General features: G+C 41.8%; 1 protein-coding gene across 2 annotated transcripts in view; it reads right to left on the minus strand.

Annotated features, from left to right (window-relative positions):
- Window positions 1–6: 6 nt before the first annotated feature.
- The window catches only part of LOC134564448 (neuronal acetylcholine receptor subunit alpha-7-like), a 61,121-nt gene continuing 45,829 nt past the window's right edge, over window positions 7–15,298 (minus strand). For both annotated transcript variants that reach the window (XM_063423308.1, XM_063423309.1), the window contains 2 exons: window positions 8,223–8,332; window positions 7–2,723 (listed from right to left, as the gene is read on the minus strand). In XM_063423308.1, coding sequence (XP_063279378.1) covers window positions 2,205–2,723; window positions 8,223–8,332 — 629 coding nt within the window. In that variant the 3' untranslated portion in view covers window positions 7–2,204. The remainder of the gene's footprint in view (window positions 2,724–8,222; window positions 8,333–15,298) is intronic.

Here is a 15,298-nt window from a genome sequence, read left to right on the forward strand (position 1 = left end):
CTGCCACTGAAAATTACTTTCAAAAATGCTTTTCAAGCAAAAATATCAGTGGTTCTTGAACAAGTCCTGCAAAGTTCATTTAGCATCCTTCGTCACAAGGTGCAGAAATAGTTGGATATTTACACTTTTAACTAACAGGTAAATGAAATGAGTATTTCACCTTCTGTCCAAGAGAAGAGCCTGGTGTAACTAGCCCAACCTCCCCCAAATAATTCTGTTCTTCATTGAGGTTTTTCCATTAGGAAAAACCCTCCTGAATCACATTCTGTACCTCAGCAAGGAAAATCTGAGAAATAACCAGGTATTGGGAGTTACCTCCTTCAGGCTTGGAAAGAGGTACTTAGAGCACTATGAAGAAGAAGTGATCTCTCTCTGAAGTACGGACAGAATTTTCAGCAGGGGATTTTACCATTAGCCATTACCAGTTACCACTTGGAACTGCACCTGGAGCTGAAGTAACCAGGAAAGCTATGTGAAAAATAAAACTGGTCACTGTAGTCAGACCTTCTTAGGTTGACCTCCTTAGGTGCTTTTTTGAATATAACTCAAGAAGTATGAGAAATCCATGGTTGTGATGATCTAATCTTACTGCTACAGAGGTTTAACACTCAAAACAGTGAAGTCTCTATTTAAAGCCAATTATCACCACCTAATAAAGGCCATAGTGGAAAAGCTGAGGGGCCTTTTCCTTACAGAAATAGTAGCATATTGCTTCAATGTGTAGAACTACCAGCTCCACTATCCATTTTAGATGGAAGTACTTTCCGTTTAGTAAAATGATTATTTTTTTTCTCTCTGATGGTGATGGTGGAAGGATCCCATCATGCAGATAAGGGAAATGTTAATTTTTTACTAATCCTGGAAGAGCAGGAAGTTGAAAGTCAGCCAGAGAAGAATAATAGATTGTTATTTTCTTCTACTGAACATTCAGAGAAGTGTTTTGTTACTCCAAAGAGGAAAGGTGTTTACATCAGACCACATTCTTTTACAGCTCTGTTGTGATAAGTAGGGAAAATAAAACCATGCAACAGAGGTGTCATTCCCACCCACAGTACTGGGTAGAAAAAAGCTGCTATTAAGAAGAGTGCTTTTTTTCCCCATTAGATTCCAGGAAGTGGCATAATTCAATTATTTTTTATTAATATACAGACATTATATTAGAGAATATTTAGGGACAGAAAATTGATAATAAACATTGATACATTAAAGTTAGAAAAATAAAATTAGTCTTTTATACACTCCTTTTAACAAAGCCTAGTGACCACACAGAAAGAAGACTGTACTAATAGAATTTTCAAAAAATACTGCATTGGTGGTGTACACTAGATAGGAAATCTGAGCCAAATTAAATCTGTGGAACATTTCCTAGATATTATGGAGACACAAGATTCTGTCCCAATTGCACACAGTTACTCAGCATTAGGCTGGCAACTGTGTTCCAAGAGAACACTGATATTTTAAATTAAGTAGACTTTCAAGGTGACAGAAACAGTTAAGCAAGCATTGTACATTATATATATGATTGTCAGCAAGGAGAAAGAAGTTTCTTTCCAATGTCACAACCAATATTTCCTAATTAAAAGAAAAAAAAACCAAAACCACAAAGCGATTTTCTGGGAAAGATACATTCTTAACAAATTTACAAGAAAAACATTCCAGTCCTTATGCTAGCTGGAGCTAATATGATGACAGTTTATTTTCATAAATACAATATACAGCGTCATGAGACTGGAGATATGTCTTTCAAATCTGAGAAGTGCATGTCACAGCCACGCCAAACAGTAATTATAAAACACAGACATACTGAAAACAACAAAATGATGCAAAACTTATAGTCTTCAATGATCGTTTAAATCAACAATATCCAAAAGTTCACAAATTCAAAGTAACACATTGATACTAGTGTCAACTTGTAATAAATATATTGTAGTATTGTAATGTATTGAATTCTTGTCTATCACTTATCACAGATCATGACATAGTTACATGTGGCACTAGTCTATGAAATAAGTAACAGAGTTCAATATATTTACTATGCAGTAACTACAATCACTAACATCAGGAATAATTATGTCCTGAAATTATTTAAATCCCCTTCTGTGTATGTTAGCACAAATAAGTACACTTTTCTATTTGAGTTAAATTATCTAGTAAAATTACTGGCAATATTCACTTTTTGATTATCATGCTCATCTTTGAAAATCTTATGCAAAATCTTTTGAAACAGCTTCTATAAAATTTGGAGCAGACATGAGTATTGTAAATGTGCAAATGATGGCAAAAAGGGTAAATGCAACCAGACACAATCTGTCTATGACAGCAGCTGCAAACTTCCACTCACTGCAGATCTCTTCACCCTCATCTTGCTTCCTGAACCGCATTGCTATGAACTGGACTTCCTCCAAGATCTTCACAATCACTGGAAGAGTATCCATTAAAGCTTTCTTTTGCACAAGCTCAATATCTTCTGCTAAAGGGCAAGTCATCTTTCCGCCCTTGCTGCCCAGGTCGTTCTGTGGGCAGCACGGGCTCTCCATGGCGTGGTAGCTGTAGATGGTGTTGCCATTGCTGGACTGGTGCCCGGGAAGGACGTTCACTTCCATGCTGTTTACGCTCAGCTGGTGCTTGGAATAGCTGTATTTGCAAGAGAGGGGCTTTATGTTTTCCCCAGGCTTTTTCATTCGTAAAAACCAGGCACACCAATTCAACAGGATGACACGGACCTGAAAGAGAGTTACAGTGGCAGAAATACAGGAGACTCTTTGGCATTTTAAAAGTTTTTGAAACATTTTGTGACTACTATAGTTTGCACAGTCTCTTAGAAATGCTGATGGATTTCTGTGTTCTCCAGCTATCTGCTTTCAAAATGGTTTTTTTTGAGGGTCTACCTTTCTAGCTAAGGATGGCCCTTTTTTTGGATCTGTCTTGAACATAGGGGTGTTCAATGCCCACTTAGCTTATAAAGCAAAAGAGATGTAAAATCTTACTTTACAGAAGGGTCCTTGGAGACCCATCTTTATCAAACACTCTGAGATCTCTGCAATTGAACAGACAGCACAAAATTTACTGTATGGTTTTCACAGATTTCTCAGATTGTAAGGAAAGAGATACAGTTAAATACTTTGGGGGGGCCAATGTTTAGATTTTGCTGGAAAAAAATCCCTCAGATTCTGTAACATTTCCCATCCCCATTGCTATTGTTTACATAAAAATAAAAGATCTTGGTTGGGTTTTCATGGGTTTTTTTGAAAGCTATTTTATACTACTTTGAGGAGTTCAACCACATAATACAGCAGGCTTTTTTTTCAAAAGAGTGAATCAATTACATTTAGCAATTCAAAATCTGAGTGCCACTATTAACTGCTGTCATTTCCCTGTGTGCTGGTGCATCACAAGATGCTCCAAGGTGTACATGGCAGATTGTGCCTCATATGTTTCTTGTCAAGGTCACTAAATGAGCTAACTGGAGAGTGCATCCAGATTTTTTTTCCAGTGAACTGATCTTCAGCTGTTTGGTCTGAAATCTGAGCCTGCTAGAATTCCTATTGTTAACAAAAGGCAGTAGAAAGGCTGTGGATTCAGTAATGTCTTGTGTGAAGAGCAGCAAACTAAATTAGCAAAATCTTGTAATCTTAAGACCCTTTGTTATGCATACAAAATGAGCCTGTACGATGTGCTTTAGAGGCACCACCCTCCATGCAGACAGACATCTTTGATGACTTTATCATCCTGGCTGCAAGCCAAATAATCTGACATCAAGGAGAGAACAGATGTGGACTCTGGTTTCCCTTTTGAGCCTTACTCACAAGGACGCCCTGTGTAATCCTGTTCCTCTTACTTCGGTCATGTTTGACTTGGGACCGCTCTTTGCCTCCAAAGCTGTTTTAGATAGAGGAAATGTTTGTACAGTTCAGATACAGGAATGGGGAAATTACAGCTAGCAAGTTGAGTTCCTGCTATAATGACCAGCATAATTTCAGAAAGTAGGAAGCATTAATAACCACAGATAGGAATAAATAATAATAATATTATATTATTATTATATATTATTATATTAATATTATATTATTATATAATATTACTATTATAGTAATAATAATAATAGTAATAATAATATTAGCCAAAACCATTGACCAGTGAAAGGCAGTTATACAGTTTTTTAATTCTACAATGTGAGCTCTTCTAGGTCACAGCCCTGTACCATTTTCTGTGAGCCATTTTGCTTCTCCCCAAGTAGTGAATTTTTTGTTCTTCATCATTGTCATCATTTTGGCTGAAATAGAGTTGGTTTTTTCCCAGTAGCTGGTACAGTGTGATGTTTTAGATTCCATGTGAGAATAATGTTGATAAAACACTGATGTTTTGGTTGTTGGAAAGTAGTGCTTACCCTGAACCAAGGACTTTTCAGTTTCCTGTGCTCTGCCAGTGAGCAGGTGCACACAATGCCATGGGGAAGCATGGCCAGGACAGCTGACCTGAACTAGCCAGAAGGATATTCCAGAAGGATGTAAAGTATGGGGAGTTGGTCGGAGGCTATCATTTGCTGCTCAAAACCAGGCTGTGCATCAGTCAGCAGGTGGTGAGCAATTATATTATGCATCACTATCTTCTGTTGCATTTTATTATTATCTCTCTCATCCTTGCTGTTGTTATTATTATTATTACTGTTATTCATTACTAAAATTAATGTTATTCATATTATTATATTGTATTCTGTTTCAATTATTAAACTGTTCTTCTCTCAACCCACAAACTGTTGGAGTTTTTTTGTGATTCTCATTCTCACAAGGGAAGGGAGCTGGGATGTGAGCAAATGGCTGTCTAGTACTTAGGTGCCAGCTGGGTTTGAACTATGACAGTCTTGAAAGACTGTTTTCCATTATTCATATTATTTTGCTTTAAATATTTCATTATTTCCTCCATAGTCACCACGAACAAATAATAACCTATAGTGTTGCAGCCTAAAAAACTGATTCTGCCTTTAATTGAACTTACTTAATTATAATGTGTTCAGACTGCTCATGGACACAAAATGGGACAATATGGAACAAAATAAAGGTTTTAATTGCTAGCAATGTGTCAACAGTGTGGGCTGCAAAGGAGAGAGAGAAGTTAACTCTCTAGGTCTGTTCCAAAACACTAAGTCAGACAAACTTTCTTATTAGAAAATGTTAATATGTCTGACTTAACTCTGAAATGAGATGTGAGGTGAAAAAGCACTTTTATATAGGAATGCTGCTTTTTCTTTCAAGACAGAGTTTTTTATTCCTTAGGGAAATTACATTTAACTACAGTCAAACCCATTTCCCACAGAAAAATAAATACCCAGAAGACAGTAACACAGCTTTTAATGAGCTTGGATTTCAAATACCCTGTTTCCTTGAAAACACACACACTCAGGCATCAATCTGTTCTTGTCATACCAATTAATTCAAGAGAGAGTTGCATCATACAGGTTTTTGGAAGACAGCTGAGTATGATAATATTAATCTATACTCTCACCTGCATTGTCATATATGGATTTCTATGAAGGAAGTGTACAAGTACAGCTGTCTTCAGAGGTCAACAGCCCTTCTGTAAGCCTCTCCTTGCTATAATGCAGCTGTGCATTATAGCTAGGAGATATTCTGTGATCTTCCATCACAGCCACCTGCCTGGCCTAGTCCAGAGCGGACAGTCTCCAATTAAAGCTCTCTTGGTAAGGGACATCTGCACCTGAGCAGAACTGTGCATGTCAAGGTTTGAGGCATATCAAAAGAGAAGCCTGAAACATAACAAACCTGCCTTGGGCACAACAAAGAGCCAGAGTTATCTTGCCTTTTCCCACAAAACCCCTTCTTCCCTCAGTGCTTGGTCTCTCCATATCTCTCTCCCATACAGCAGTCTTGGATGTCAGTAGAGAAAGGTCAGTTGAGCCATAGTCCATACCTGAAGTTATCCACTCCCAAACAACTCTTCAGCTGAGCCTTCTGTAGTGTTCTTTTCTCTGCTAGCTCAGCAGACATTATCAAAAGTGTCAGTCAGCCAGCAGCTCTCATTTCTCAACCAGGTAGCCAACAAATGCTCTGACTGAACCTCTTCGATTTGAATTTGTCTCTTGGAAAAAGCTTTGTAAGTCATCAAAGATTAATAGAAACCAAGGCACAATTCTAAGCAGTGGAATAAGGGAAGCGAACACCTACAGAGAGGATAAACACTAACAGGCACTCTCCTCCCTCTTCTGTTGCAAATTGCAAGCACAGACCCTTTGAGAGACAAGCAGGGAAAATAAACTGCTCAACTGTAAATGGTTTAGAAAGCAGATGTGTTTAGAAAATGCATCCATTCTAATCTTCGGGTCTGCAGAAGCTCCCACACCTGGCCAATTGTCCCATGCCTCCCCCTGCAACTGACTCCAGCAGACAAATCCATTTAAGCAGGAGGTGATAACAATCTTGTAACAATATCCAATTAATCAAGGTTAGCATTTGCAATAAACTGATGCCTGTCTCTGACAGGAAGAGGACATTGTAGGAAGTAAGCAAATGGTAAGGGCAAAAGCTGGTACTGGAAATGAAGTAAAATGTAATGCAAAATTTTTCTTCTTTCTTACTTCTTCACTTGTTGTTGTTGGTTTTGGGTTTTTTTTGGGGGGGGGGGGGTTGTGGTTTTTTTTACTGTGTGAAAGTCATTCAAGGTATCTCTGTAAGAAACACCTGACACAGGTGGACGGGCAAAATTGAAAAAAAAACACCAAACCAAAATAACAGTAAAAAGAATAGAGACGGAACTTGAATTCTAATAACTGAGCCTTGGCCATGTCTTGTAGAGTAAAAGTGCCTACTTTTGTGAGGTCAACCTCTTCCTTACACACTTGGCATTCACTCTTTTCCTCTTGAGATCCCTCAGCCCTGTCAGCTTGTCTTGTCTACAGCTTTTACAGTCTATCATCTGCATTCCCAGTAATGCCTTCCACAGTTTTTCTTCTTGATGGCATGTTTTGTAATGTATGCCAGTTCAGCTGTCAGGCCGCTGAACAAGGCTCCTCCTGAATGAGAATTTGCCACACATTGTGTTTCCAGCCAAGAAAACAAGAGACTGGGAGAGAGCAAGAGGTGACTTGCAGGGCCTGTGAGCAGGTCTAACATGAACCACTGTGTCTGGACTCCTCAAAAAGCAGTCATATGGGTTCTGGTACACTGCTGCAGACTCTGTCCATGTAGACATCTGAAGCATGTTTCCCTGATTTGTGCCCACGGGTTTTGCCTACGGATAGGTTCATCCAGAATTCACATTCTCTGCTGCTTTGAAAGTAAGAGGTTTTTAAATCATACAGCACTTCGGGAAATAATTGTAAGTAGGCTTAATTGTTATTTGACTTAAAAAAGATTGCATTGAAGCAGCAGTTTATTTTAAGAGAGGAATTAGAAAGCAGTTCTGAACTTGGGCTGACATTGGTAACCATGTGATACTCAATTATCCAGCATGGCAGGATAATTGTGCAGCATGACAAATATGGTGAACATGGTATCAGAGGATGTTGTACAACCAGACTCCTACAAACAGGGTGATAGATATTTGACTGTGACTATCTGTATCTGCTTCTGCTTTTGTTCTTTTTCATTCTGTAAACACAACTAGACCTTGCCTATTCTAAAATCTATTAGGAAAAAGAGGGGGAAAAACATAATTTTCTTTTAAGTTGAAAATCTAAAGGAAATATTCCATTTGAAAGCCAGCTGGCATTGATTCCAGATCTCACTGGGCTGACAAAGTCTGCTGCTGTAGAGAAAAGAGGGTCTACATGCTAATGCACTTGGAATAGATCAGATGGCAGCAGAAAAACTGCCCAGTAGAGACTGGTGTTTGTTTAGCACATTCTGTCAGTACTGGTGTCTGCTGGATAAGAAATTAAAGGTTTGCACTTGCAAAGTGTGTGCTGAATGAGGTAACTTTGTCATGACTCAACCACTCCATCATAAGGTTGAAAAGAAAGGCTAAATAGGAGGATTTTTTAATGGAGAAAAAGAGAAACTGTTTTTAGTGGAAAAGCACATTTAGTATGCTTGTTCTTTCCCTTCAATTGCAAACATAAGTATCAACTATGCTGTTTGTAACTGAGTCTTCAGATTAATGGAGAGCAACTTCTGCCCCTCACCTGTAACAAGTTTACTGTAGCTTTTAGACCATTTTCTTTTCTTTCAGTAGTAACCTCCTGAATGTTTATCACCAAAGCTACTTACCCATTTGGGCATCTTTCCTGCTTGGGGGTCATGATGGTGAAACTGCAGAACCAGCACTGTCACCACCACAGACAGACCAACGATGACCATGATGCTAGCGAAATACTGAGCTGCAAGCAAAAGGAGGACTTGGTTAAGGGTCGAAGAGGATACAAAGAGCAGATGCCTCAAGATCAACATTTGAGAAGTACTGCATCACATCTGAACACCCTCTTCTCTGGTCTACTGCACTGGAGCCTTTGAGGTGTGTATCTGGTCAGCTCCCTCCTGTCCTGTGAAGGAAGGCCTAGAACACATGAAAGGTGAAAACTGTTTTTTGTCTCTGAAGAGGAGTCTAGGGCCTCACAGTAAGAACACCTTTGTGCCTGCTGCCAGGACAGTGAGAAGCTGAGCTGACAACACCAATTGTACACCAGCATTCCCAGTCCTAGGCCTTCCTAGGTACCTGCTGGTGGTACCAGCAGAACTGCTGGAGGGAGATGCTGTCCTGATGGTGTCTCTGGATCCCTTCAAAAAGTGTCACCAGTTCCCCACCTTTGCCCCACTTCTTCTCCCAAGTGATTAGGCATATTTCTCGTTACTCTTCTTAGCCCTCAAGATCACTTCTTCTAGTTCCTATGAAAGTAAACTATAGCCTCCTTGAATGCTAAATTTAAATCTGCTGTGCAGGAAAGAAACCAAGACCTTGAAAGCCTTGAGGCTTGAAGCCATATCTCCTAAGTGGCAGTACAGCTCCCTGATGCCAGGAGTGAGGTTGATGCGCTGGAGTGTAAAGCAGAATTACCCACAGGGGTAATGACATTTGAAGGTTCCAGTGGCAAAATACCAGGGAGCATTACTGTTGGCTAACATAATGGTGCAATGTGGGAGAGCACATCACACTGCCCCAGACTGCAGCCTCTTGCAACTCCTAGCCCCCCCTTCTGCAGCTTGAAGGAAAAGAAAAAATTCAATCAAAGATCCAAAGCAAGTATTGTTCTGCCTGTATTTCCTAATACCGAATCCCACTGCTTCAGGAGCAGAAAGCTTGTCTAACAATAATGAGGTTCTAAGGCCTTCCTGAAAATAAGGGTGCAATTGCTTCAAGAGGTATGGCTTTTCATGACAAAATGAATTATGTAGATAGATTGGAAGAATAGTCCCAAGGGTGAGATGAATTTAAAGGTCTCTATTGCACTTATTAATAGAGAGGAGAGTCAACAAGCAGGCAGAAGCAGAGCAAAACAGGTTTCAGGGAAGCTGTTACATGCCCCATGTAACAGAAACACAGCAGTGTTGATATTGTTGGTTTAATTACTGCCATGAGTCACTAATAACTTCCTTAAACTCTATGCATTTTGATGCCACCAGACTTGAAAGGCCTGAAATGATCCATTTAAAATGGCTTTAGCGAAGATTTTTCACATATCTTTGGAAAATTAGTCACCTGGTTAAACTTGGAAAGAACCTGATAATATCTGACTCAAGATCCTAGCCAATGATTAGCAGAGGAATTGATACTCCCAGGTTGGTTTTTTTTTTATGCTGTAAACCCAGGAACAGATGTCAGGAAGCTGCTGTGTAAACTTGCTAGTAAATAGAAAAAGTTCTCTCCAGAAGAGACTGGGAACCAGAGGGGAACCAGGGACTCATAAAGCAAGATACTTTATAGTTTTGCCTGGTGGTAGGCAAGGAGGAGGCTGGAGATGTGCCATCTGCATTTTGAGGGGATGAGTGGGGTGCTCCTGTTCAAGGTACACGTAGGTCTTCAGTTGGAATGTAAGGATGGAGGACACAGTGCATGGTACTTGAGCCCTATGTGTTAGTATAAGGCAGTCAAATGTGTACAAGCTATCTGTGAAATCTGGCAGGTAGATCTATGCCCACCAGGTATGGGGCGGGTGCTGTATTCAGAGAGAAAGTCACAAAGTCCTGGAAGTGCCCAGGACTGCTCTAAGGCTGGATTTTGCCAGTCCTGAGAAGAGACCAGTGAAAGTGGAGGAAAAAGATAGCAATGACTGGCACAGCTGCTGGTCTTTGACGTCTCTAGCTGGAGATACAATGAAAGCTGTTGTCTCCTTTTGTGCATCAGGAGAAGGTAGAACTAATAGCCATTGATCACAAAGGAATTGCTAGATTACACGCCCGTGCATCTCCTTGATTGAAAACCTGACTGTCCTTACAATTGACGACCCGGCAGGGATGGCCAAAGGGTCTAGACTCAGTGACCATTCCCCTGTATGGGAAGGAAAGGCCTCAGAAGTCAGTGGGTATGTCCACAAGGCAAAACATTCCTGGCTCTGAAATTATATCCTTACTTACTCAGCATTTTCTGAGCTTTTCTTCCAGGGTTTAATCCTACATCCTCTTTTCTGGCAGCAGAAAACTTAATCTTACTGCAGCAGGAGAACTGATGAGGAAAACTCCTGTTCTGTCCTTCATGCACCTCCTTAAAAGCATGGCCTAATCTTCCAGTCTGCTCATTAATGTTACTGACAGCCTTTTGCCCTCACACCAGCAAGGTCAAACTCATCACTTGGTGACAGCTAAAAAGGCTGCTGTCCCTGTTCTCTTGTGAGGTGCCAATTCAGTTTTGCCATGGCTCAACAATGTTTGTCAGAGGGACACGGGGGAAGGGTTGCCACATATGCCGTGTCCAGGAGGCAGCCAGGAGAAGATGGAGAAAAGCCTTGTCTGTGGGGAGACCTTGCCTGGCCACCAGTCCATGTCTGACACGGGACAGGCAGACAGCAGGGGAACACTGAAGACACTGTACCCCACCAGTCAGATGGTGAAAGCTCTCCAGCAATGGACTGCCCTGGGACACTGTGCTGGGCCAGTGGTCTCCTGCCAGCAGGCAGACTTGGGGAGGAGCCGGGCACAGAAAAAGCAACTGCACCCCAAGGGTGCTCTTTGGGGCTGTTCTGTCCCTTGCCTTTTGACTCACTGGGGGCTTCTTGAGTCTTAGGCTTTTGCCCTTAGCCCCAGCCTGCCTTTTGGCCCTCCTGCTCTCGCTGGCTCTTGGTCACCCTCGTGTCAGTCCTGCCTCCCTGTGTCCCTGGCCAGCGCCCTCCCTGCTTCGTCTCTGCGTCCCTGCCTGAGCCACAGGCGTGCCCACCGCCCATCCTCGCCGAGGTGGGCCTCCTGCCCGATCCCCGTCCCCCCGTGTCCGCCCCGATCCTGCCCGATCCCCGTCCCCCCGTGTCCGCCCCGATCCTGCCCGATCCCCGTCCCGCCGTGTCCGCCCCGATCCTGCCCGATCCCCGTCCTGCCGTGTCCGCCCCGATCCTGCCCGATCCCCATCCCCCCGTGTCCGGCCCGATCCCCCTGCCCCCGTGTCCGGCCCGATCCTGCCCGATCCCCGTCCCCCCGTGTCCGGCCGCCCGTGGCCGCAGGAGCCGTGCCCGGGCAGGCCGCGGGCACAGCTCTGCCTCGGGACCTCGGCGGCACTCCCCGACCTCCCGCGGTAAAGCCGTCTTTTCCCTCTGCTTCCTCTCTCTCCCTTACTCCCATTTTTCTTCCTCTTGCTTTGTCTAGCCCTCTTCAGGAGGGGTAACTTATTTTTATTTTGTCATTCGTTACCAATAAATGGTTCTCAGATACAATGTTTGTCTTGGTTGGCCTAATTTCGTTCCGGAACATCCATGATTAAAAGAGCTCCTTGCAGTTCCCCACAGTGGAACATGACATCACCTCTGGTTATGACTATGACTTGGCCTTCTCCAGGAACCCTGTGAGCAGAGAAGCCGTGCTGCTGAAAGGATCAAGCTACAATGCTCATGGATAATACTTCCTTGGAGCCACTGGACTTCAATGTTCACTCATTCTACCCTAGCCCCACACTGCCCTGAATTAGCAAACTCTATTTCTGGGTCTCCACTGATGTTGATGAGCACAAAAACAGGATGCTCTCCTGTGAGATGGGGCATTGGGGAGACAAGTAATCAGCTCTAGTTTCCCAAGCAACAGCCTTGGCCTAGCCACCAGACTTTTTCTGGCAGTATTTTAGGCACCATCCTAAATCCTATTTATTCATTTAGTGCTTTGAAGCTATTGCTCCCACAAAGTCCTACACCCATGTATCTGTTGGCAGAGGTAAAGGCAAATCTGTTTTTACAAAGAAGCTCAGCCTCTTTTACTTAAACTGCAGGAGAAAAATGCTTAACGACTCCCACTAAACATCTCTCTATGCCCTACTTGTCCCCCCTAGATCAGCTTAGAATCTTTAACAATTCTCTTCACTCTCGGAAGTGTCAGGAACAGCAATCCCAGATCAGGGTGCATGTGAAAGGCCAGGAGTCTGGTGCTGATAATTCATCTGCTCTGAGGCAGAGCTCAGAAGTGACTGACACATTCTGGAGAGGAAGTAGCTCATTTGCACTCTGCCCCGGGAAGCCTCCATAGGCCAGAAAAATGCACCAGAAGACCTGAGTGTGGACCCCCTCAATACCCCTGACTTACACTGCAACATTCTTCAGGGATACTGAGGTCTGTACTGGTCGCTTCTAAATGCTCTTAATAAATTTTAAAACCTGTATGCTGCTTTCTTTAGCAGAGGTGAACAAAACAGCTGGTTTGGATGCTTGATTGAACTTTAAGAAGTGCAAATATTTGCTCTTGTACAATTGATTTTCTTCCTTTTCTTTGCCTGAGGCATTATGTAACATACTATCTGGACAGCAGTTTTAACATCTAGGAGTTGTCATCATCTGTCCCAGGACAGTCAGCACACAATCAGATGCTGTTGTTATAACAGATATGGATCTCATAAAACCACAGATAGTCTGAAGGTCTTTTAAAAAGTCATTGGCAACAGCTATTTGTTCTTTGCAGGAATACTCTGATGTCACCCATATGAAAAGGTTAGCAGTGGTTTGAAATTCCTAATTTGAAGAGCATTCAGTACCATTTTTGGATGTTTTTTGTCATTATCTGATGTTAGAGAAGCATCTTAGGATTATTTTAGAGATCTTTTGGAAGACGTACATCTGAAGTGGAACTGGATAAACCTCAAGGACTGATTAGGGACAGGATAAAAACCCAGAATCTCTAAGACAGATATTTTGCCTTGATTTTGTCACTGAACAGTCATATCATATCATGTCAATCATATCATGCCAGCAGTTATCATATGACCCAGATTTGTTAACATAGTCAATCACAAGAAAGACAGAGCATCTGCACTGTGACCAGTTACAGTCTTGTTCCTGTGAAATACTAAGGGAGGGAAGAAAGTGTTGTGCTCAGGTATTCACACTGATCCCAGGCTGGATGTTGAGTGCCTTCCACTGGTGTTTCTGTTTCTATTCTACCTTTACAGAAAACATCAGGTTTTGCATGTGAAATGAATAACTGGATTAGAGCCACTCTAAGTCTGGTAATTTCAGCCATTCAGGGCTGAATGCTTTGTGCTTCTTGTGAGCTCAGAATGAGATATTCACTGCTCCTCCTTCTGGAAATGGTCCACCTGAGAGAACTAAAGCTTGTGGAGGTTGATGAAAACCTCAGATATCAGCTGGGGGGCTTCCAACCATTTTCTCCTATGGTAGGGACCAGGCCTGGTGCTGTGCAGATGCTGTGGCGGTCTACAAAGGGCAATGGTAGAGTTACTCAGAGATGAAGAAAATCAAAAGACAGAAGATAGTCTTTTTATGAATTACTGTTGTACACAGATAGCAAAAAATACATATGATTATGGTACTTGTGTTTTGAAATTCTTCTCCTTCCATATTCTTTTAAAAATAGAAATGGGAGTTTGAAAAGTAAAACTGTTCTCTTATTTTGTTTGATTGTATTTTTCTGTAAAGAAAAAGCATCCAAGACTCTTAGCTTTGGGAAAAGCATCACTGATCATGGGGAATGAAACTGTAAGAACTGCCATGAATGAGCATTTCTGTTTCATTAAAGAGATTTAGCAGGGTCCTAATTCTGACAAGGTACTACACAGGACAATAAAAGGATAGGGGGGAAAAGTACTTCAAAAACTCAAAAAGGGACAGAGTAAAGTGAGATGGCATCAGGTGAGAACATATTGGAAGATGACAAAAAATATAATAGGGATTAATCTAATTTTCTCTCTAGTCAGAACAAGTAACGCCTTATGTTGGGAACTTCAAACAATCTGTAACTCCTGAAGGCGACAAAGCACACATTGCTTCCCTGTCCTAGTAATTTCCAGTCTCATTTGCTGTATGACTGAATGCAAGAAATCACCCCAAGCATCTGCTGCAAAAGTACTGAACTACAGTGCAAAGTGTTCATGCTTGCTGAAATGGCGTAGGTATGGTAAGGAACAGCAAGAAGGGGACACAACTGGAAAATATCCTCATAATGGAGCCCTAAGCAGCAAGTAAGTTGTGATTTTTAAGAAAGCAGAGGAGCTTAGCAAAAAAACCCCATAGAAATACAGTTTTGCTAACTGGAGATGGAGATGACTTTATTTTTATTGTGCTTTATTTGATACATCCAGCCAAAATGTCAAGCATCACATGGATGATAATCATAGGAAGTGCCAGTTCCTCATATTTATGAACCTCATGTCCCCCTTTCAAATGTTTTTGCATACCAGTTTCCTGCTGTTTCCCACTTTCTGCTATAAACTCCTTTTAAAGCAAAATACAGACTCTTGATCCAAAATCAGTGGTGCTATTTTGGAGAGAAATGGTAGAAAATAAGAATTTGCAGTGCTTTGGAATCATTTTGGCATGGAAAACAATCAGAAATTATTAACCACTTCTCCTGTGCAAGGGGAAGTCTCAAATTACAAGGTATAAAATGTGTTTACAGAAGAAATGAATCATCTGACTGGCCTGAGACATCTGAACATCTCTTTTCAGGTTTGCTTTTGGGCGGAAGCGTGCATTATCTGGTTTGACAAAGTACTTTGAAAGTCATACTTCCTCAGAGCATGGGCTAGGATGGATGGAGAGCTGCTAAGTCAGAGCTTATTGCAGCTTTGGTCTAAAGCTGAAAGAGTCCAGCCGTGGGTGCTGCTGGTTTTCTTCCATGTGACTGTACCTTCTGTGCTACCTGGGGCCTGAACTCAAAGCCTGAAGAGCTTCAGATCAATACAAGTGCAAAGAGCTGTGTGAAGTTTT

This window comes from Prinia subflava, chromosome Z (assembly GCF_021018805.1).
Source record: "Prinia subflava isolate CZ2003 ecotype Zambia chromosome Z, Cam_Psub_1.2, whole genome shotgun sequence".
Classification (NCBI taxonomy): Eukaryota; Metazoa; Chordata; class Aves; order Passeriformes; family Cisticolidae; genus Prinia; species Prinia subflava.